The sequence below is a fragment of the Pituophis catenifer genome, unplaced genomic scaffold (genome assembly GCF_029215685.1).
Source record: "Pituophis catenifer annectens isolate HBS135680 unplaced genomic scaffold, rPitCat1.0.hap2 SCAF_1, whole genome shotgun sequence".
NCBI lineage: Eukaryota > Metazoa > Chordata > Lepidosauria > Squamata > Colubridae > Pituophis > Pituophis catenifer.
Window position 1 is genome coordinate 299,516,953 of NW_027256881.1, and position 23,521 is coordinate 299,540,473.

Below are 23,521 nucleotides of genomic sequence, written 5' to 3' on the forward strand. Positions count from 1 at the left end.
CTCCACTACAGCACTGAAATAACAGCACTTTGTCATCTTCTTGACAATTTGAAATACTGACATTTATTTTGCTGAACCAGGTTGATATGTTTATATTGTGTGGAGGAATTATTTGGTTTTAATTTTTAATTGAGTTTTATTTGCAAACAAGATACTGCAAGTTATATATTTCATGACATGCTTAGTTATGGGCACTAAGTAAATCTACTACTATTGCTACTTTTGAGAGATGCAGGTTTACATGCAATAACAAACCTATCTAGAACAAATAGAACAACAAATAGAACAGGGGCCTTGTTTTCTCAGTGGGCCTGATGCTATCCCTTTGCCACAACAATTGCATATTTTGATGCAGCAAGTGTTCCAAAAATATTTTAAATTTTCTAATTGGAGATAAATACCCAATAATAATTAAGTAGCTACGGTAATAAGTAATGTTTCCCTGTCTCAATCAAGATTTGGGTTCAATTTTCACCCAACAATTCCACAGTTCCTTATTTGTACACTAGAGGTCATATGGCTACCATCCCATTCCAGCAACATGCAGATGGTTCATTAGCACCAGCTAAGTCTTTAAGGGGAAAAGGAGCTTTTGGTGTTTCCTAAAGTTCTATCCAGTTTCTGCAACAAACAACAGTGAGAGCAACAGTGCAACAATAAAGCAACATTTAACAAGCAGTGACCTCAGGGGAGAAAAACAGCAGCAATCCAAGAAGCTGGCACGATAGATACTGCAGAGAGCAAATTAGGGTACATATTAACATACATATAATGTGAACATCTACTGTGCAAGGGTGATATTCTGGAAGTGGATGAAACTTGCTAATTGGTACTAAATCTGAAATATTGAATTGTTTTTTTAAAAAAGCATTGCTAGCAAATATATAGTAAAAATCACAATTTAGGAGAGAAAAAGTCATAATAAAGAGGGCTTTGTTGTCTGATATATTTGCATAATAAATTATGTCAAACAATTAATATAGGTGTTTTTTATAATTTATTTATACAAAATATTGGGTTTCTTTTAACTAAAGAAAGGTTCAAAAAATGAATAACTTAGATGTTAAACTTCCAGCAACATCTTAATGGTTATCATATATTCCTTTCCTCATCTTGCCTGCGTGAAAATAACTGCATTTCCTCAAAAGAAGACAAAATCTACTGAAATTTAAAAAAAAAACAGAATATCATTCAGAAATGTTTCTCTTCACAAGCTCAGAAACCAACAGATACTGTATGTAATTAATATTGCTTATCTCACCCATTTCTACCAAAAAAGGAGCCCTAAACTAGAAACTGTCATTGAAAACAATCTTAACTGGAGCAGGAGAAGAGTCACTATGAAGTATAAACACCAAAAGCTATTACAGTATGGGAGGACAGTTGTAATCCAAAATACCCCCGTTAAATTAAGGTGCCTTTCCTTGCTTAGCCCTGTTATGCAAGCATCCCAACCTAATTTAAAATGGGATAGCTATAGAGACCTCCCTACTTAATCCTGCATGAAATTGAGTTGAGCTATAGAATGGCTCCAGGTTCTCCATTATAAAACTTATTATCAAATTCAGTTGTCACTGAACATGTCTCCTTAGGATTGGTTGTCTGCAAAGACTAAAGACATACATAAGACAGGTCAGGCCTGCTTATAGTCGCTCCACTTTTTAGTATTTACAACCAAAAATTATTCCAAATAAGAAGAAAAGCCCAGCAGAGATTCTTACCCTAAAAGATACATGCTTATTCCCCAGTACAAATAAGCAATGTGCCCAACAGTGCAGTTCGTATGTTCTGATATCCCATCTGGCTTAGATGATGGGGATAGGTCATGAGTCAGACAAACACAGCTGTGTGTTCATGACAGGAATGTGCCTTGAGTTACTTGCATGTGTTTCTCTCACTTTCTGGATTGTTTTAATACTCTTGGGGGCTTTATTGCAGCTAGAGAATCTAGGTCTTTTTCTGTTTCATTTTCCCTTCCCCCCCAAAAGGCTGGCTTCCTTCTTTCCACAAGCATATTTTTCTTCTCATAGGCCATTTTGGTTGGACTGACTTGGTAGATTTTGGAGATGCCTTTTCTCTGGCAGCTTATTTTCTGCACAGATTGTAGAAACATCACAATGTTGGGCAAGTGTGGTAGAGAGAAGCACTGCCAGTACAAAGGGTGGCAGCAGGAACAGGAGCCAGAACTGATAGTGATTATTTTGGAACAAATGCAGCTTGGGGTATTATCACTTTTCCTTTGCTTCTTTTTCCTCTCCCTTTCCTTTATACCTCATTTCTATCTGTCTTAAATTGAGGAAAAAGTTGTTGATGTCAGGAAGACCTCAGCAGTATGCCCTACTTGCAGTCATGAAAATGATTTGTTAACATAATTTCAGTTGCTGAGGCAACTGAAGCCAGTTTAAAGTATTCTGGCATGAAAGTAGTGTTTTCCCTATCATTGCAGCCCAAGTCTCTGCAGGCAGGCCTTCCAGGAGACATGGAGGTTTTTGGAAGCTGGTGATCAGCTGAGCTTCAGTTGGATTACCAACATACTTTAGGAGTTCTTTCCTATCCGGTTGCTGGGTTTTATGACTGTGTGGCCCTTTCAGTTGTAGCTGTATGAGAGACCAGAAACCTCTCTTGGTACAATGGCTTATGGGATATCAGGCACTTTCAGGAGAAATTGGGTCAGGACTCTGTATGCAGAATGGTGACTTCTGCTGAGGTAGTGTTATCATATGCTGTTAGCAGCAGCAGTAAAGAGATTTGACTGGATTAGTAGCTGACAGGATTCAGTACAAAATGCGTAAGCATAGATACAGATTTTGCCAAGGACCATCTGCCCAGCACAACCACAAAGCTGTGCCAGCAGGAACATGTTGGTCTTGAAGTACAGTCTTCCCTTCCATCACCCTGAGAGGTGTTCAAGGATATGGTGTAGGAAAGGTTTTCCTAATCTAATGTCTTGTAGAAAAGTTAAGAATACATTCCCAGTTTTTGTCCCAACAGATAGAAAATATGGAGAGATGCACATTTGGTAGGGAAAGCTGGACTAATGTTATATGTACTTTCTCAAGGCAGCTGGATTCTTTCATATATACCTGTAGCATAATTTGGAGGAGGGTTGGGGAGGGTGAGGATTACACAATCCAAAATGTTATCTATTCAGCTCTATAGAAACTGGATTCGGTTTGTTCCATCAACCTTGGATGCAGGTTAGCCTCATCTCCACTTAGCATGTTTCATATCCGTCCTGGAACTTGCATTCCTAACCTTCTAACATCTCCACCCCATCTTCCAGTTTTCCCTTAAATGTATGGAATGTAACATACAAAGATGGTGTATTCTGTTTTCTTTCCTAGGACTGTGCCAAAATTACATAAGAGTACATTCAGACTCTTCTCTCTACAAAGACTCTGACTAGTTTCCTTTTACCTAAATTCATAATTCAGGGATATTAATCTATTTCTGGACTTTCATTCACCATGAGTACCCATCAGATTTATGCAAAAGGAACTCACAACCTGCACTGTAAGACATGGCAAACATAATAGCAAATGAATCAAGATATCCTCTTAAAACCTTGGGCTCTTCCCTTGTCCCAAATCCCTCCAGACAAATTGCTAGGCTTCTAAAACACCCCTGAAAGTCAATCAACTTGGGATAACTTCTGAGTGTTGAGAAAAGACAGAAAAGAAAGCAGAGGTTGTTATAGAGAAGTCAGGGCTGGAACCTCTGAGGAGATTGCTTAAGCTGCCATATAAACTTACCTTGTTACTAAGGTGATAAAAAAATAACATATAATTCTGAAGTTGCAGAGACCTTTGACATAAATATTGGGGCGAGGTTGAAGAAACAATACATGTTATGTTGTTGAGCCGGGGAGACAGAAAGGTGTCCTGGCCTCCTCAGCCTCCTTTTGGTTGCTATATTAATATTCTCTGGCCTCCTGCAGTTGAGAAAGGTATTCATCCTCTAGAGGGTTGACAGCACACTGCTGCCCATTATTGGGAGGCCGCACAGCATGGTATCGACTCCAGTCCCCTTTGCAGAGGATCCAAGGCAGCATGTCCACCTTGTAGTGTAACTCAGGAGAGAACTCTGTGCTTATGAGGTTGGGCGCTCCTGCTCCCTTGCCTCGGGTAATGAGCTTGGTGTTCTCATCATAGCAACAATGTTGGGCACCTAGAGTGGTGCTGTCCAGGGACAGCATGGAACGCAAGCAGAAACGGGCTGTGGGTTTGTAGATGTCCAATCGCTCCTTTGGCCCACTGGCATCCTGCCATCGGAAGTTCTTGCCCTTCTGCTCATCTTGCAAGTTTACAGCATTATAAACAGCTTCTAAAGGGTAAGAGCAGGGACAGTTGGGTAGGTCTGAAAGCACTTTGCTTAGGTATTTGTTGAGGAAATCGCTCTTGCAATTAAGCCATTTCTCACAACTATCCACATCTGGGAAAGGAAGGAAGAATCAAATCAACGTAAGTCATTAGGAGATTATATCTTATGAACTGTGTCCTAATTCTAAGAAAGCAAATACTTTTTACTACAACTTCCATGGTTCAGTTTAGCCTTTCCCATCATAATGACCTCCAAAGAAGTTGATAAATATGTTGCCTCCTGTGAGGGAGTTTATACTACTTAGAAATTATGGATTTTGTAACCTAACAAATATCAAAAGATGCTACATTGGGGAAGGGTGATTTTAAGCATGTTGGACCAAGTGTTTATTAAAACTACAGCATGAACGTAAGAAACATTTACAAAAAATTTGGAGGACAAATAGCAAAGCTTCTTGAATGCAGAAGTGGGTAGCAGGAAGTAAAACAGAGATTCTTGAGCCTATTTTGAAATCTTTACTTACTAAATTATATATATTTTTCTGTGTCTACAGAAAATAGCAGCAATAGGCAGATACACATAGCCACACTGATAGGGTGTGAAGTAATTATTTGGTGTAGCAATTAAGACTGGAGGGATCCATTAACTTCAATTACCTTCATTTTCTTATTTTCCACTCTTAATTGTATTTCTTGCCATTTCTGCATCCATTTGCAATATTAATAAAAATCTCCACAAAACTTTGTATACCTTAATGCCTATTTGGTTCCAGCATAAAATTGGGATAGCAAAATTTGAATGTCAAAGGCTACCAATACTTTTGTTCACATATAGTTCTCAGAAGTATGAATGAGACAGATCCCCATTACAATGCAGTTTCTTATTGCTCCCTAATAACAATCCTAATATTATTGTCTTAAGGGCAAGGACTTTACTGGCCTGCATTTAGAATCTCCGTGGCATTTTCAGCTTCAGATGGTGTCTCTTCAGTGGTAGAAGCCAATTCCCCAACTTCTCCTTGAGAAAAACACAGAAGCAAACAAGTCAGAGTGTACACTGTGAGATACAACCTGTTTTATGTAAAAGATCTACAGGAGTAGAAACTGAATATGCTCCTGCACCAATTTTCTTATCATTTCCAGGACCACAATCTGCTCCCACATATGGAAGGGCTAAAAGCTTTCTTTTGAACTTCACAGTAGACTTTTAGCTGATGGCCTCAATATAGCTGGTGTATCAAACAGTTGAGTAAAGGTATAGTGGAAATGGTTGCAATTAATAATGGATCTATTGATGTTTCAAGACTGTCATCAAATCTTGCTTCATTGCAAGAGACAACCCAGTTCCAGAAATTTCTTCATTTTATTATATCAAGGAAACGGAGGAAGAAGTGCTTCTCAACATTCAAGGGCAAAGAATGGGAGAGGGATCACAGCCAAAAGCATTTTCCTCATTCTCAGATTCCACATTAGTTCTCATAGGATGTCTGAAAAGACCATTTCTAAAAACTCAAAGAATTTCCACATGGTCCAGATAAGATAGGAATAGAGCATGCCCATAGACTGATATGGATGAATGAGTAACTCTGAAATGTTAAAGTAGAGCCTATGGAAATATTGCAGCCCAGAAAATTAGAACATACCGGGACAGTACTGCAGCTCACAAGTTCTTGATTCTGTGGCTGTGCATGCATAACCACAAGACCGGGTTCTCTTCTGATGGCCATTGCTACAGGTTACACTGCAGGAAGACCAAGGACTCCAGTCCTCTTCATCTTCATAATCTGGAGCCAGCAGCAGCAACAACAAGAAAATAAAACAAAATTCATGAAGATCAACAAAGTCTGGTGAAGAACAAAGTTAGAATCCTTCTACAAGATACACAGAAGAACCCAGTGTGAGGTATACTTCTGTCATGAAGTTTTAGTTTTCCCCCAGGGTTCTTAATTGTGAGATCATGCTCTCATTTGCAAATGATGCTACACTTTACTAGATATTTTTTTATGAGGAACAAAAGGGAGAGTTCAGCTCCCAGAAGTCCCATCCATTGATCAAACTCTGCCTCAGAATTCTCAACTTGCAGTCCAATACAAACTATGCCTTTTAGATGTGCTTGGACTGCAATTTCTAGAATTCCAGTTATTGACTATGCTGATTGGAATTCTGGCAGTAGCAATCAAAACATATAAATATCTGATTGGGAAAAGCTGTTCATAGTATACAATATAAAGGGAGTGTAAATTTTATGCCAGTAATGAATGAAAAATGCTCAGTTTTAACAAGCTCATTCTATACACAGTGAGATCATATAAAATGAACTGTTCACCAGCTATTGTTCTTTGTCCCTTAATGGAAAGAGATCAGATCAGATTTATTAAGAGCAGAAAAGATAGACTCACCATAGTTGTATTTCTCTTTTAAGATCCAATTCTTTCGATTAGGCCACCTCTGATGCCAATTTCCCCCCACTCCACTCAGTACTATTTCTTCTTCATCATACTCCGATGTATAATCTTCCTCTTCCTCCTCCTCTTCTTCATCCCTGCTCTTTGTGTTCAAATTGTCATCACCATCCTCTATGGGATCTGTGTATTCCCAGAAAAGAGGCCAAAAGAGGTCCTTATGAGATAACCAGTCAGAGGAAGACAGGGACCAGTCATTGCTAGTCTCCTTCAGCAAGTCCATCTCCATCTCTGCTTGAGGATCATTCACCACCTCAATGGTCACCTGGAAGGCAAGGCATTGAATCAGACTGTTTTGGAAGCATCAGCACTAAATCAAAAGATAAGCAGCACATTTTACCTTCAACTAACTATAGTCTTTCACATCTTACCTTTCTTGTCCGAAAAAAAAATTGTCCTTGTAGTTCTTTCTCTCTGCTTTCTCCAACTATTCTTCACACTCACTTATTCTCTTTCTAACTGAATTAATTTTCAAACTCTATTTGTCTATTTTCCATTTCTATTTAATCGTATCTATTTGAGGGATGGGGGGGAGTGCAATGGTTCAGTGGTTAAAGAAGCTGAGCTTGTCAGCTGGAAAGCTAATAGCCCAGGTCTGAGACCCAAGCACCACAAGACAGAGTGAGCTTCTGTCCCTGCCCCAGCTACTGCCCATCTAGCAGTTTGAAAGCATGCAAATGTGAATAGATAAATAGGTACCACTTCAGTGCATCTCGGCATATAGTCATGCTGGCCACATGACTAGGGAAATGTCTTTGGACAACGCTGGCTCCCTCGGCTAAAAAATGGAGATGAGTACCACCCCTTAGAGTCAGACACAACTGGACAGGGAAAACCTTTTCCTTTACCTTTATTTGAGGGATATAAATTATGGATTGTGTGAATGTGCTAAAGTTTCTTTCTCTCTTTCTTTCATAGCTTCTGAATCATTCAATAAAGTTCCACGGTGAAAAATTTAGAGAGGACAGATACCTGCAAATTGCATCGTTAACAAAGGTATCTTATTATGAAGGTAATGATAGGCATAATCACTGCAGCTTTAAAAGGAGGGCCAACCATATTCATGGGAAATAAGGCTATCCACAGTTACAGATCACAATAACTATGAATTATCCTCAGTATTATAGACAGGCAGCATAAAGATAGGCATGTGGCTAACTACTGTGAAAATAACATGATAAGCTACATAAGCTTTAGATGTGATCTAGCACAGTTCTTCAAAAGACATTAAATAATGTAAGTAACAAATAAAATTATTTGAAAGAGTTCCTTTGGAATACGCAGGACTGTATATAAAGCATTTTGTCTTGAACTCTTAAAAGAAAGAAAAATCATTGCTTTAAGTATTTGACAGAGGTTGCTTTGAATATTTTCCCATGCATTGAGGCCTTCCTTTCAAGAACCTTGCAGAGCCCCAATACTTAAACCTGTTCTCAGCCATCAGTATTTAATAATGATAAATGTATCTATCACCATTTTAGAATGAGTTAGAAAAACTAAACATATTTCATCAGTAAGTTTTGCCTACTCCACAAAATGAACATGAATTTGGACAAACTCTGGAAGACAGTGGAGGATAGGGAGCCTGGTGTGCTGTAGTCCATGGGGTTGTGAAGACTCAGACACAACTAAACAACAATTTCAAAGTTATAATGCTCTTATGTGCAATGCCAGGTAATGAATGATTTTAGAGTAGACTTTCAGACCCATAGGGTAGTAAAAAAGAGCCAGACACAGGAAGTTCTTTAATTAAAAATGGGATCATGATACTTCTTATATTCTATAACTGGTACAATATTCAACCTCTATATGTTACACAGAAAATAAAATAATTTGTGCCTTTTAGTCAGTCTTGACACCTAGCAGCTACATGGACAAGTCATGGTTTTCTTGGCAACATTTTTTGGAAGTGGTCTGCCCATGAATTCTTCATAGGGCTTAGAAGGAATCTTCTTTTTCTAGCATTTTTTCCACAACTACAAGATCTGCTTCCACTTTTTGGATCAACCAAGTGTTGATGCATTGATAGCAGCAACAATTGACCAGTCAACCGGTTTGTCACCCTAGTCCAGGGGTCAGCAATCTTAAACACTCAAAGAGCCACAAAGTTCCTAACCGGAAGCCCCCCCATTCAATTCTGGAGCCGACCGGTAGTCCAGTTCCCCCACAATACAGTCTCCTCCTAGCGTGGTGTCCTTTTTCCTCTACCTGCCCTAATCGAAAGCCCTATCAATTGTGGAGCTGACCAGAAACAGGGAGCCACAGCAGAGGGATGAAAGAGCCACATGTGGCTCCAGAGCCGCGGGTTGCTGACCTCTGCCCTAGCCTAATGTGAGAGTGACTGGCCCTATGTAATACTACACTATTCTATGTATGGCTCCAACATTCATGCAATTAATATCAATCTCATAGTTTTCAATTTAATTTTAACATTACTTTCATGGCACAGTGGTTAGAATGCCGTATTGCAGGCTAATTCTGCTTTCTGCCAACTGCCAGCAGTTCGGCAGCGTGAGTCACACTGGCTTAAGGTTGACTCAGCCTTCCATCCTTCCGAGGTTGATAAAATGAGGACCCAGATTGTTGGGGATAATATGCTGAGTGTAAATCACTTAGAGGGCTGTAAAGCATTGTGAACTGGTATATAGGTCTAAGTGCTATTGTTATTATTTCTTTATTGAAATATCCTCAAGTTTCTTAAAGACCATAGTAAAAATTTGATCTGTAAAAAAAGTCAATAAATGAAATTATATATTTTCCAGTCATTCTTTTTTTTTGGGTATATTAGAAACAACTTTGCTATCCCCCATGAAAACCACTGGATTATTTTAGGGCAGTTAACAGTTCTCATGCTCCTTCACCTCAGTAGAGTTAATGGGGAGAAAAAAAAATCAAGTCTGTGGAAAAGAGGGACAGAGAGGGGAAGAGAGAGAGAGAGATGCAAAGGATTCTTCCACTTTTGATTTGTCTGTGACTAGACTAGCAAAAACAGCTTAAGCAAGTCATGGGCCCACCTGAATGTTTGGATTCTGGGCATTCAGATCCACATTGGCTAAGCCTGTCAGGCTTTGTAAGTCCAGCACAAAAGGTGTTTTCTCTTCTGGGAGTATTTCCGCAGGTTGGAGCGATGCCAGCTGGTTCCTTGAAGCCTGTTGTAATGGCCAATGATGTTTGTGTTGATCTGGCATCACCTGTCCATTCAGCTTCAAGTTCTGCATCCTATGTGCCTGTGGCATTTCTTCTTTGAATGAAGGGACATCAGGTGATGTGGCAATCTGAAATGAAAGTTAGTTATAGTCTTATTGCCTGATGAAGATCCAGCATCCACGTATCCCAGCAGACATGTTATACTACAACTCCTATGATGCTCAAACCCTTTCCTTGCAAACTTGCATATAAGACAAGATAGAGCAGGCTCCAATGATGGTCACTCAGGAGGAACTATATTCTCTAAGCTTTACTGTTGGAAAAACCTTGTCCTATAATGTCACCTATTACACATTCAGACCATGATGAAATAAGGAGCATGTTCTTTGCAGAAAGTCTGTGCAAGCAAATTGACTCACTAGTTACTTGCTGTAAAAAAATAAAAGTATTGTAATCATAAATAGCAATCACATCCCAACTAACTGTCAGTTTCCTGGTTGCCAGTGGTCCCTCATTAAAATAACACAAAATGTATAAAAGTTTCAGAATGGCAAAGAAATCAGGGCAATGAAAATAAGTTAATTCTGAGCTCCTGATACACAAACAGTTGATGCACTGCTTTGTATACTTTATATTCTGCAGCATTATACAAGATGGAATCCAACTCACTGGAATATTTTTTTCCCAGTTCTATTACAAATGAAAAAAATTGGGTGTTGGCTATGGGTTGGAAAATTAATTAATATAAACACTCCTAAGAATGTAGTCTGGGAATGATTTACAACCTAACACATACTGTAGTGATTTTTACCAATGATATTTTGGAACCAGTCTTCCAAATTCTGGAGTCTTCCACATGTGTTGGACTACAACTCCTGAAACATCATTGCCACAATTTGGAAGTCTGTCCCAACTTTTCTTTGAAAGATTACTTCTGCAGGCCCACCATGACTCACTGCAAGGAGCTATTTCCCAACATTCAGCTTGAGTTCCCCAAGTCTTGTTCTCTGTATGCTACTTCCTTTCACTGCAGGAGCCCAGAATTTAGCTGCAGGATTAGAGAAACCGGGGATGCTCCCCCTTCCTTCATATGGGATACCAAGAGGCTCTATTACCTGCAATTAGGGCTTGATGGCTTTTGAAAGACTCTTCCCCCTCACTACTTTCATCTTGATCACTGGAGCACTTCAAAGGAGCTGGAGCTGGTTGGGACTCACATGAGCGCACATATAAGGCATCATCGATGGATTTACAAGGGTTGCACATCAAAGCTCTGGAGCCTGTCTTCCTCTCCCACAGTGAAAATGAGAGAAAACAGCAGGAAGATTGCTGGTCTCTGCTGTTTTTATTAAGGAGTGGGACCAGCCCTGGCAAAAGGGCTTGTGGTAATATTTCTGATCCCCAAAGAAAGCTTTAGCTATAAGACTAAAGGAAGTATGATTGCTCAATTTGGCAGAGATGTTCATACTCTTCTAATCAAGGCTTAAGTAGAGCTTCAAGGCTGGACAATGGGATTTTTGGTGTCTCATTACCAGATAAGACTAACAAAAAACAGGAGAAAAGCACAGATATTGACTATTAAAACAGCAAATGAAGAAGAGACAAACTGTTATTTCTTTCAGGTCCATTGCTCCAGCAAAATCAATGTTCCACCCAGTTCCTTTTAAGTTTAGTGAAATCGGGAGACCTAATAATAATAATAATACTTTTATTTCTATCAGCCCTGAGACCAGGTTCTTCAGACAGGGTACACTAAATCTTAGATACCAAAATCAAAGAAGAGGTTCCAACTGTTTGGTTCTGTTTATTTGGATGGTTGGACTCTTATCATCTCTCTCCCTGACAAGCAACAATGATCAAGATCTGTGCCTCATCTGGTGCAAAGCTCTCTAGAAAATAGATTATTTATTAGGAAGTACCAACAAAAAAAGCCCCTTCCCTTAATTCAGGGATGGGTACCCTGCAGACCCCAAGTTTCTTTTTTGTGGTCCCTCTCCTCTGACTTTAATTACAGGGACAGGAAATACATGAAAAGTTTTGTATAAGTACTAAATTAACTTAAATAGGTTTAAAATGTCCAAAGTAAGACCTCAACTTTCCCTTCAAAATCAGGAAAAGAAAAGCAATTATCTCATCTTAACCCGTGTATATCTTTACTCCATTCCACTTCAGCTCTTGGGCTCTTCTCAAAAGCTCAGCTGAGACTTCTTTGCATTGTTCCAGTTCTTTCCCTTCTGATTTAGGAAATCTATCTTTTTTGCTGGTGTCTTTAATTGTGGAAATAAATTATTTCTAATATCTTCTCATTTTTATTTCATTTTCCTAAGAGACCTCAGTTATTGATAGTATGTTAACTTGAATGCAAGAAAGAATGAATGTGGCCCTCGGTTATCATAAAACACAATGAATCCATTTCACAATTTACATTAAAATGTTTATAAAGAAAAACCAAAATGAGAGCTTGATACTTGACTGAAAGCATCTGAATAAAAATTCCTCATAGAATGAAAGTTCTTAATAAAGATTGTCTTCTTCCCATTCTATCATGGAGGTACAAGAAAGTCCAAATAAAATGCACATAAACCATGTGTTGAACTTAGTCTGATCCAGCATTCCTAGAAATGGGTGTAATTGGTATATTAGCTTGAACTATATATGGACTTTACTGAAATCTGGTTAGCCTAATTCAGGATTTACCCAGAAGGATGATCAAATGCAAACCTGAGTTTTCAAGAGGAAAGCTCTATTCAACAACAGGATGCTGGTTTACCCAAAATAGATAAAGGCTTTCCTTGAGCCAAATTCAAATCCTGATGACTACATGGACATCTCCATGCAGTTTACTTGGCAACAGGGTGGAAATGCTTTCAAAAGCTATTGCTATCTTCTGATATGTTTGTGTTGACTTTTGCTTTAGCCTATAGCCCCTGGATTTGCTATGATCTGAACTACAAATGCCAAAATTACTTCCTCTAGAAATTGCACAATTGGGAGACTTTACCATGCTTAAATTAGTTAGCGAACTTGTTCAAAACACAACAGAATATTATAATAGACAGGCTATTGCAAAGTGAGACCTTAATGTGGACATTTTAATATAAACCTACATATATAAATTAATTCATTCCTGAGGGATTGGGAGTAAATTAAAAAGCTATAAAAACACAACTTAAGTTCTGTCTGAACGATTTTTGACTAATCACCAGTGAGCAGAGGTACCCTCCAGATAAGGTGAGACTCTGCCTTCTTTTACTCTAGTACAAAAATCATGGCCTTGTCCATTTTTAAATCTTGTTACCCAACTACAGAGTACAGCCTTTTTTTTCAGAAGGGAGGGAGGAAGGAAGGAGAGAGATGAGGAACCTGGAACTCTGATCAAGAGGCTAATCTCCATTGAAAAGAAATTGGCTGTGTTTGAGCAAACCTAGCGTGGGGAGTTATTCACAGAACCTTCATATTCCACAGCACACAACTTGAAAAACCTTGATAATAGAGATCATTGTGAATAGTCACACAAGAGATTATATACAAAGTTGAAACCACAGTAACCTTATATATAATAGCTCCCTCTGGCCCCAGATCAGAAACACAGTGAGTCTCCACAAAGTTGGCACTGTTCCTTTCTCACCTTTAACTGGATTAAAACTGCTGTGACCAACCACTGAGAACAGGCTTTCTGGCTAACCATCAAAAGGCTTCAATGCTACTTTTAATTGTTTTGACCAGGAAAGCTGCTTTTACCACCTGCTTCCTTCCTGGCTGTATTTTGCTCTTTGACCTTTCTTTGGAAAGAAGGAAACAGACTGAAATGTGGCTTGTTTATCTATATTCAGAGACAGACAGGCAGGTTTTGGAGGGAGACCTTCAACCTGCAGCTATATCCACTAAATCAATAGGATGGCAGAAGAGGAAGCTTAATATATCAGTGGGAAACAAAACTTGCAAAGTCCACAAGCAGCTCAGACAGATTTTGACTTGCTTGAAGAACGACACTGACCTAATTAATGGAATAATAACCCCCTCTGGTCTCTATATAAGACATCTTAAAGTTTGTAACAAGTTATCAGATATGTGAACAAGCAGAGAAGGACATGAATAATTAGAAAGGAGGACAAGTGGGGGAAAATGAAGATATACTAACTGTGACGTCCTTGACAAAAATCACAACGAGAAACTGCAAAAAAAAAATTATTTTGACCTACATGTATATGACCCCTTCATGGATTACTGCTTTGTCGTGGTTAAGAGGCTTGCGTAACTCAATGAAGCTATGAACTATGCTGTGCAAGGATACCCAAGAGGGACAGGTCATAGCAGAGAGTTCTGACAAAACATGATCCACTGGAGAAGGAAATGGCAACCCATTCCAGTATCTTTGCCATGAAAACCCCATGGACAGTACCAAAAGAAAAAAGATATGACGCCGGAAGATGAGCCCCTCAGGTCGGAAGGTGTCCAATATGCTACTGGGGAAGGGCTAGTACTAGTAGCGCCAGAAAGAGTGAAGCGACTGGGCCAAAGGCGAAAGGACGCTCAGCTGTGGATGCATCTGGTGGTGAAAGGAAAGTCCAATGCTGTAAAGATTTTTTATCCATAGGAACCTGGAATGTAAGATCCATGAATCAAGGCAAGCTGGACGTGGTCAAACAAGAGATGACAAGACTGAACATCGACATCTTAGGAATCAGAGAACAAAAATAGACAGGAATGGGTGAATTTAATTCAGAGACCATCAGGTATACTAATGCGGGCAAGAATCCCTCAGAAGAAATGGAGTAGCCTTCATAATCAATAAAAAAAGTAGGAAAAACAATACTGGGATACAATCCCCAAAATGATAGAATGATCTCAGTTTGAATCCAAGGCAAACCATTCAATATTACAGTAATCCAAGTCTATGCCCCAACCACTGGTGCTGAAGAGGATGAAATTGACCGGTTCTATGAAGCCTTACAGCACCTTATAGAATTAACACCAAAAAATCATGTCCTTATCATTATGGGGGATTGGAATGCTAAAGTAGGAAGCCAAAAGATAACCGGAATAACAGGCAAGTTTGGCCTTGGAGTACAAAATGAAGCAGGACACAGGCCGATAGAATTCTGTCAAGATAATACGATGGTCATAGCAAACACTCTTTTCCAACAACCCAAGAGACAAGTCTACACATGGACATCACCAGACGGTCAACACAGAAATCAGATTGACTATGTGTTCTGCAGTCAAAGATGGAGAAGCTCTATACAGTCAGTAAAAACAAGACCAGGAGCTGACTGTGGTTCAGATCATGAGCTTCTCGTTGCAAAATTTAGACTTAAATTGAAGAAAGTAGGGAAAAGCACTAGGCCACTCAGGTATGAACTAAATCATATCCCTGATGAATATACAGTAGAGGTGACAAATAGATTTAAGGAATTAGATCTAATAGACAGAGTGCCTGAAGAACTATGGACGGAGGTTCGCAACATTGTACAAGAGGTAGCAACTAAAACCATCCCAAAGAAAAAGAAAGGCAAGAAAGCAAAATGGTCGTCTGAGGAAGCTTTGCAAATAGCTGAGGAAAGAAGGGAAGCGAAAGGCAAGGGAGAAAGAGAAAGGTAGACCCAGTTGAATGCAGAATTCCAGAGAATAGCTACAAGAGATAAAAATGCGTTCTTAAATGAACAGTGCAAAGAAATAGAAGAAAACAACCAGAAGTTGGCAAACGGACAGTTTCCGGCCTCCGGAGGGCCACTGGGGGTGGGGGGTGGGGAAGGCTGTTTTTGCCCTCCCCAGACTCCTAGAAAGGCTCTGGAGGCTGGGGAGAGAGAAAAACAGGCCTTCCCCACCACCCCCCCGAGGCCCTACAGAGGCAGGAAACAGCCTGTTTCCCTACTTCTGGTGGGCCCAGAAGGCCCGAAAATCAGTTGGCCGGTGCACACATGCGCACCAGAGCTAAGCTCACATGACCACTGATATGGTTACGTGTGCCACCTTTGGCACGTGTGTCATAGGTTCACCATCACGGTCCTAGAATGTGAAGTCAAATGGGCCTTAGGAAATCTGAACAACAACAAAGCTAGTGGAGGAAACAGTATTCCAGCTGAGCTACTCAAAATCTTAAAAGAGGATGCAGTAGAAGTGCTACACTCAATTTGCCAGCAAATTTGGAAAACTCAACAGTGGCCACAGGATTGGAAAAGGTCAGTTTACATTCCAATTCCAAAGAAAGGCAATGCCAAAGAATGTTCAAACTATCGCACCACTGCACTCATTTCACATGCTAGTAATGTTATGCTTAAAATCCTACCAGCTAGGCTCCAGCAGTATGTGGATCGAGAACTACCAGAAGTACAGGCAGGATTTCGAAGAGGCAGAGGAAAGATCAAATTGTCAACATACCCTGGATCATGGAGAAAGCTAGGGAGTTCCAGAAAAACATCTACTTCTGTTTCATTGACTATGCTAAAACCTTTGATTGTGTGGATCAAAACAAATTGTGGCAAGTTCTTAAAGAGATGGGAGTATCAGACCACCTTATTTGTCTCTTGAGAAACTTATAAGCGGATCAAGAAACAACAGTGAGAACTGGACACGGAACCACTGATTGGTTCAAAATTGGGAAAGGAGTCCAAAAAGGCTGTATACGGTCACCCTGCCTATTTAACTTATAAGCAGTGTACATAATGAGAAAGGCGGGGCTAGATGAATCAAAAGTTGGAATTAAGATTGCTGGCAGAAATATCAATAACCTCAGATATGCAGATGATACCACTCTAATGGCAGAAAGTGAAGAGGAACTAAAGAGCCTCTTGATGCGGGTGGAGAAGGAGAGTGCAAAAGTTGGCTTGAAACTCAACATTAAGAAAACCAAGATCATGGCATCTGGCCCTCTCAATTCCTGGCAAATAGATGGGGAAGAAATGGAGGTAGTGACAGATTTTATTTTTCTGGGCTCCAATATCACCACAGATGGGGACTGCAGCCAAGAAATTAAAAAATGCTTGATCCTGGGGAGGAAAGCTATGGCAAATCTAGACATACTAAAAAGCAGAGACATCACCCTGCCAACAAAAGTGCGTATAGTCAAGGCTATGGTTTTCCCAGTTGCAATGTATGGCTGTGAAAGTTGGACCATAAGAAAGGCTGAGTGCCAAAGAATTGAGGCCTTTGAACTATGGTGCTGGAGAAGACTCCTGCGAGTCCCTTGGACTGCAAGGCGAACAAACAAATCAGTCCTACAGGAGATCAACCCTGACTGCTCTTTAGAAGGCCAGATCCTGAAGATGAAATTCAAATATTTTGGCCACCTAATGAGAAGGACAGACTCAGGAAAGATTGAGGGCAAAAGAAGAAGGGGACGACAGAGAATGAGGTGGCTGGATGGAGTCACTGAAGCAGTAGGCGTGAGCTTAAATGGACTCCAGAGGATGGTAGAGGACAGGAAGGCCTGGAGGAACATTGTCCATGGGGTCATGATGGATCGGACATGACTTCGCAACTAAAAATAACAACATGTATATGAAATTATACTTTCCAGCATCAGAAACATTGTTTTTTCAATCACAATATTTTTCAACAAATCTTTTTTTTATGCTATCAATAACATTAAAATTAACAATGCACTTTTCAAATTCCACTAGAGACTCATGTGATCTACAGACGATAGCAATTGTAGATTTGAAGGGGTTGGATAGAAGCTGATCGATGGAATCAGGAGATAAATTAAATAATGTAAATCTAAGCTATCAAGTCTGTTGACAGACTATAAAAACGTAGACAATGTACAAGTCACAATATGTGAAAGTTTGAATGACTACTGTGATTGTGAAGGGAGATTGATGTGAAAACAATCTCCCTTCAAAGAGCCAAGATAAAAAGCTGGACAATATTTAATTTTAAGGCTAGACTTGTTAGACAGAGGACATGAGGACCCAAAGGAGTATTTGCCTTTTGCCAGACATTTGATAAGCCTAGTAACAAGGAAGCTTCCCTAGTGAAAAAAGGGTTTTTAATTCTGGGACCACTAGTATGATGCTAGACTGATTTCCTACCCTTACTTTAAATAAAAATATTGGATGACTTTTAAAGGGTGGCAAAGCAAAGCATCTCTCTCTCTCTCTCTCTCTCTCTCTCTCTCTCTCTCTCTCTCTCTCTCTCTCTCTCTCTCTCTCCCTCCCTCCCTTCCTCCCTCCCTCCCTTCCTCCCTCTCAAACAAAGTGCCAATAGCTTCAGTTTCAATAATTGCAACTGTAAAAACCACCAAATGTAAAATGAAATGGGCATGCATACAAGACAAATTAAAATTAATATATATTTTGATTAACTAAGATATCTGAATTTTCACTAAAAATACACTGAAGCAGTGGTGGAATTCAAATTTTTTTACTACCAGTTCTGTGGGCGTGGCTTGGTAGGTGTGGTGTGGCTTGGTGGGCATGGCAGGAGAAGGATACTGAAAAATCTCCATTTCCACCCCACTCCTGGGGGAAGGATACTGCAAAATTCCCATTCCCTCCCCACTCCTGGGGGAAGAATATACTGCAAAATCTCCATTCCCAGCCAGAGGTAGTATTTGCTGGTTCTCCAAACTACTCAAAATTTCCGCTACCGGTTCTCCAGAACCTGCTGAATTTCACCCCTGCTCTGAAGCCATGCTTGCATAGAATTATTTATCCATGACTAAAATACCTTCAGTCAGTCAGGAACAAAAGCACTACAAATACGCACGTCTCTCTTAAGAATTTTTGAGAGAAGAAAAGATCCAGGTACTATTTTCAGAAATATGAGAACTAATACTTCAAGTTAATAGTAGCAAGAGCGGGTGCAACTGGCTTGTAGATGTTGGCTGAATTACACACATTTTAAACTTAAAAAAAAAATACTTAGCAACCATAATGGAAGAATTCAAGACAATTTGTCTGTGGATTTAATGGGCTTTTCATTTAGTTCTGGTATAAAACTATCCAGAACAGTTAACAAAATAACAGAGTTGGAAGGGACCTTGGAGGTCTTCTAGTTCAACCCCCTGCTCAGGCAGGAAACCCCATACCAGTGATGGCTAATCTTTTTGCTGTTGCATGCCAAAAGCAGGGGGAGTGCCATACGCATGTGTGCCCTGCCCCCTGCGCTCCCGTCACTTTTGGCACGTGATGGCACGGTGGGACCAATAGGCCCGTTTTTCACCCTCCCCAGGCTCCAGAGGCTTTCTTGGAGTCCAGAGAGGATGAAAACAGCCTTCCTCCCTTCCGGAGGCCCTCCGGAGGCTGGAAACAGCCCATTTCCTGACTTCCAGTGGGACCAGAAGCCCATGTTTCACCCTCCCCAGTCTCCAGAGGGTTTCTTGGAGTCCAGAGAGAATGAAAACAGCCTTCCTCCCTTCCGGAGGCCCACCTAAGGATGGAAACACCCCCCCCCCCATAAGGCCCAAAAATCAGGTGGCTGGCAAGCGCATGCATGCTGGAGCTGAGCTAGGGCAACGCTCGTGTGCCCACAGATATGGCTCCGCGTGCCACCTGTAGCACATGTATTATAGGTTCGCCATCACGGCCCTATACCATTTCAGTTGTTGGATTTAGCACATTTTACAACGTTAAGAAAAGACACTGCAAAGTTTACATAATTTCATTAGTGACTGATGCTGGGTTGTTTTCGAAGTTCTAAGAGATTGATCAGAGGGCTGTAAGTATAATGCCCTGACAATAAAATCGGACTAGTAAGATAATTTAATATGCTGTAATATTAAAATATTAAATTTGGTTTAAAATTTTCAAACATTTGGGCCACAAAAGCTTACTGAAAAATACAGATGAATCTGTGAGTTTTGGGTTTTTAATAGGCTACAATCTTACTCCTTGTGGTCACACACTGCACTCAGCATTCTAAAACATACAAACACAATGCTATTGAAAACAAGCTGGGCCTCTTACAACAAACTGAATTCATTCTTCAGATATTTTGTTAGGGTACTGCAATCCAAACAACAGGCAAATTATATATATATATATATATGTTTTTCTTCTAGCCAGGTTTTCCCTACGTAGCCAAGGTTTTTTTGTAGCTGGGCTTTTTTCTTTCCTAACACCTAGCAAGCTCTCACTGCTAGGTGGGAGACCTAAATATTCTATACTCTCAGTCTACATATGAAGTAAATTGACATATTGTTACTACTACTTGGTGCAAATTAAGCTGTTGTTATACTGAATTATGAAAGATTTTCAGTTTATTATAAAGCACAACCTGATGCCTTTAAAGATATTGGACTATTGTTGCCATCATATTCAGCATTTCGCACCATGAGATGAGCAGCATATAGAGATAGATAGATAGATAGATAGATAGATAGATAGATAGATAGATAGATAGATAGATGTTCAGCTATTGGTTGACTAATATGTAGAGCTGACTAATATTGACTAATATGTAGAGATGTAGAGCTGTGGTTCAAAATCTTGACTTAGCTTCTGGTTGAGATAGGCTTCATGAAAAGCTTTTGACCAATTAAATACTGGGTCTTGTATGTTACAACCATTGTCTTTTAAATTAATAACAAATGCCTTTATCTCACACAAGTCTAAATACTTTATACTAGCACAATTTATATCTAGGTGCAACTTTTTCTTAGTTCTTATTCCAAAAAGGTTAGGGTTAGAAGTTTATAAAAACAAATTCACAATAAAATAAAATCTACAACAAAATAATAGAAAGGCAGATCTGTAATAAATAATTAATTCTAATCAAGTGAAACTTTTGTCTGACTGTAGGCATGGAAAGGATGGAGTCTACAAATGTCCCCGAACAAGGCTCTTCTTTAAATATAGGCTTACGGCATTTTTAGTTCACATACTGGTGTTCTCTTACAGAGAAACCCAGGAATATCACAAAAGCTTTATTTATTTTCTCTGTAGAATAAAATAAATGAGGCTTGATATACAAACAAGCATTACAAATCTCTTATTCCAGTTCATGGTTTAGGGGAAATCCCTTCCTTTTCCTCAGTTCTTGATTTCAATATGTTCAGGGATATCTTACAGTTCTCCATTTCTTGAAGACAGTGAATATATTGCTTTTTGGGACATTCACAGTGAATGCAATATCCTTGTAAAAGGAGACTTTCCAGGTGGACAACATGAGGAAGCCACTTCATCCATGGCAATCCATTTGCCTCAATACATCCCAGATGAAAAAACCCTTTGCTGACTTCAAAGGTTAGCATGTTTTCCCAATTTCCTGTACTGGTGCAGCCCAGCAGCTGAAGAATGCAAGCTTCGCCACCTGGGAGCAGCTGCTGGACAGAAAGCCAGCCAAAAGATTTGTGTCAAACACAAACAGCAGCTGCAGAACAAACAGTGCTCACCTAACTGGCTTTTGGCAGCAAGAAACATTTCAGCATTGAAAACTATTGGGGATTCTCTGGTTGTATCCATTCTAGGAAAAAAAGTTGGGGGGGGGAAGCCTAAGTCAAATCTAGATTTAGGAAACAGCTGGTCACTGCAGCTGCAGTTCTATGGAAAGAGAGAAAATATAAGTTAGACACTTAGGGCCTGCTCTTAGAAAGAACACTACCGCAAAACATGTTATCTGATGATTTAAAAGTGACCCTGAACATTCGCTGCTGTTTTAGGAACATCTCAAAATCTGCTCTGTCCAATCCTTCCCTACTAATTGGAGTCTGCTTAGAACAGCAAGCTATATGGAACACAGGAACTTCTGCAGAAAATTAGGCTAATTAAAAGCTCTGAAGCCAGTTCTTTTATCTATATTATTGTGTTAATGGGTGGTCAGTCATTATTAAGGTGACCCAAAGAAGAGTAAACAAATCCCCAATCAATGCCAAGCATAAGCATAATACTTCCCTTCTGGCAACATATTTTTTTTAAAGTGAGTTGCCATATTCAATATTCACTTACTGAATGCAACATTAGCAATTGGGTTATCTCCTTGATATTAAAGGGGAAAATAGTAAACAATGAAATGCAAGCTCTTGCATTTGTGACAAGAGAGAGGTGAACATCTGAACAAAGTAGCAATAATTGGTTTAAGGTTTGCTGAACAAAATCCAGAGGTGGTTTGGTACTGAGATGTGAGTGTGCAGCATTCAGTTCTGATTACTGTGAAGTCACAATAATTCCAGACAACAGAAACATACAGAACCACAGCCTTTCTAGTTCTTATTGGGGGCTGGGGCGGAGAATGGAGAGGCAGTACATTTAATTTCTCATTTATGTGCCAAATTTAAATACCCTAACTGTTCAAAACCACGCTACTGTTCAGAATGAGGGAGCTGGCTTTGGGAAGCACAAAGAATAGGAAACAGAAAAAATAATAATTATAGCAGTAATGGGGCTGGTTTACAGTTCTGGATTTATTAGGCTTGTTGGAATTCTTGCAATTTGAAGTGGAAATAAATACATACTATTTTGATTTTCTCTGAGAAAAAGAAATTTCTCCAGCAAAAGGACGTTCTCCTTCCCTTTTCTCCAAGTTCTTTTCCCTCAGAGCTGATGCCACCACTGTTTCAAATCTTTCTTTTTGCCCCTCTCATCTTCAGCAATTACGCATTCCCCCCTTCCCCAAATAATTCTGACTAAAATAATCTGGCACATCTCAAAAGGAAGAATGGCTCCAAAATGGTAAAGCATGCGCTTGTGCACAATAAGCCCCTTTCAGAATGAGCAATGGTTCAGTGCCCGTGTTGCGTTGCAAATCCAACCTCAGAAAAGGACAAAGCAAGGAGACAAGAGGACTTAATTGCTAAAGAAATGAAAGAGAGAGAAAAAAAAAAAAGCACATCCACCCACAAGTCAGAGACCACCCCCTGCTGCGGCCAGTGGTGGGCATGCATTCCACACATGCAAGCAAGCAAGCAAGCAAATATAGCAGCCTCCTTCCGGGTCTGTAGGGAAGGTGCAGCAGCAGCTGCTTCTGCTGCTCACTCCCCCCCCTCCCCACCTGGAGCCACCATTTACCCACTGTCTGTGACAGGTCAATTATCTCCTGCCAAGACAAGGACAGGCGTCATAAAGGGAGAGAATGACGCTGGTAAGTCAGGAATAAGCAGCAGGAGACAGAGGGGCTCCTGCAAAGAGAATAGCCTGCTTTCATCTCTGGCCACAAAACTGTAGAGAAAATAAACCTTAGGAAGAACCTTCAGGGCAGAGATGACGCTACAGGGAACTTGGTCCAGCAGTTAACAGCAGCTGGACCTAAGAGTCTTTGAGTCACCTTTTGCTAAGGTTATATGTTCTTCTGAACTTTCAGAAAGCATCTCAGGTAAGGCAAAGCTGCGGAATGGCCAGGAAGCCTGTCAGCTGAGGCTTGCCTGAAGAAGGCAAGATGGGCTTTCACTCACCTCCACCAAGGTATAGTCCGTTTCTTTCGGATGGGGACTGCGCTGTTTCTTCAAGGGCAGCCCTTGGACAGCAGCAAGGGAAGTTGTCAGAAACAGGAGGCTCAGAATAAGCACAGCTCTGCCTCGGGCTTTAGACATCTCTTCCTCCTACTCCAGCGCAGCGCCCCTCCTTGCAAGGCTTCCCTCCTTCCCCCCCCCCACCCCGCACACCGCGAGGCAGGCGAGCAGGAAAACCGGCCGCGTCGAGCGCTTAGTCCCCCCTC

General features: G+C 40.2%; 1 protein-coding gene across 1 annotated transcript; it reads right to left on the bottom strand.

Annotated features, from left to right (window-relative positions):
* Window positions 1–3,913: 3,913 nt before the first annotated feature.
* ISM2 (isthmin 2) lies at window positions 3,914–23,396 on the bottom strand. Its single transcript, XM_070931437.1, has 6 exons — window positions 23,259–23,396; window positions 9,796–10,056; window positions 6,719–7,046; window positions 5,963–6,103; window positions 5,260–5,337; window positions 3,914–4,431 (listed from the first exon to the last, which is right to left on the bottom strand). The coding sequence occupies exons 1-6, from the start codon at window positions 23,394–23,396 to the stop codon at window positions 3,914–3,916; spliced, it is 1,464 nt and encodes a 487-aa protein (XP_070787538.1).
* Window positions 23,397–23,521: the final 125 nt, after the last annotated feature.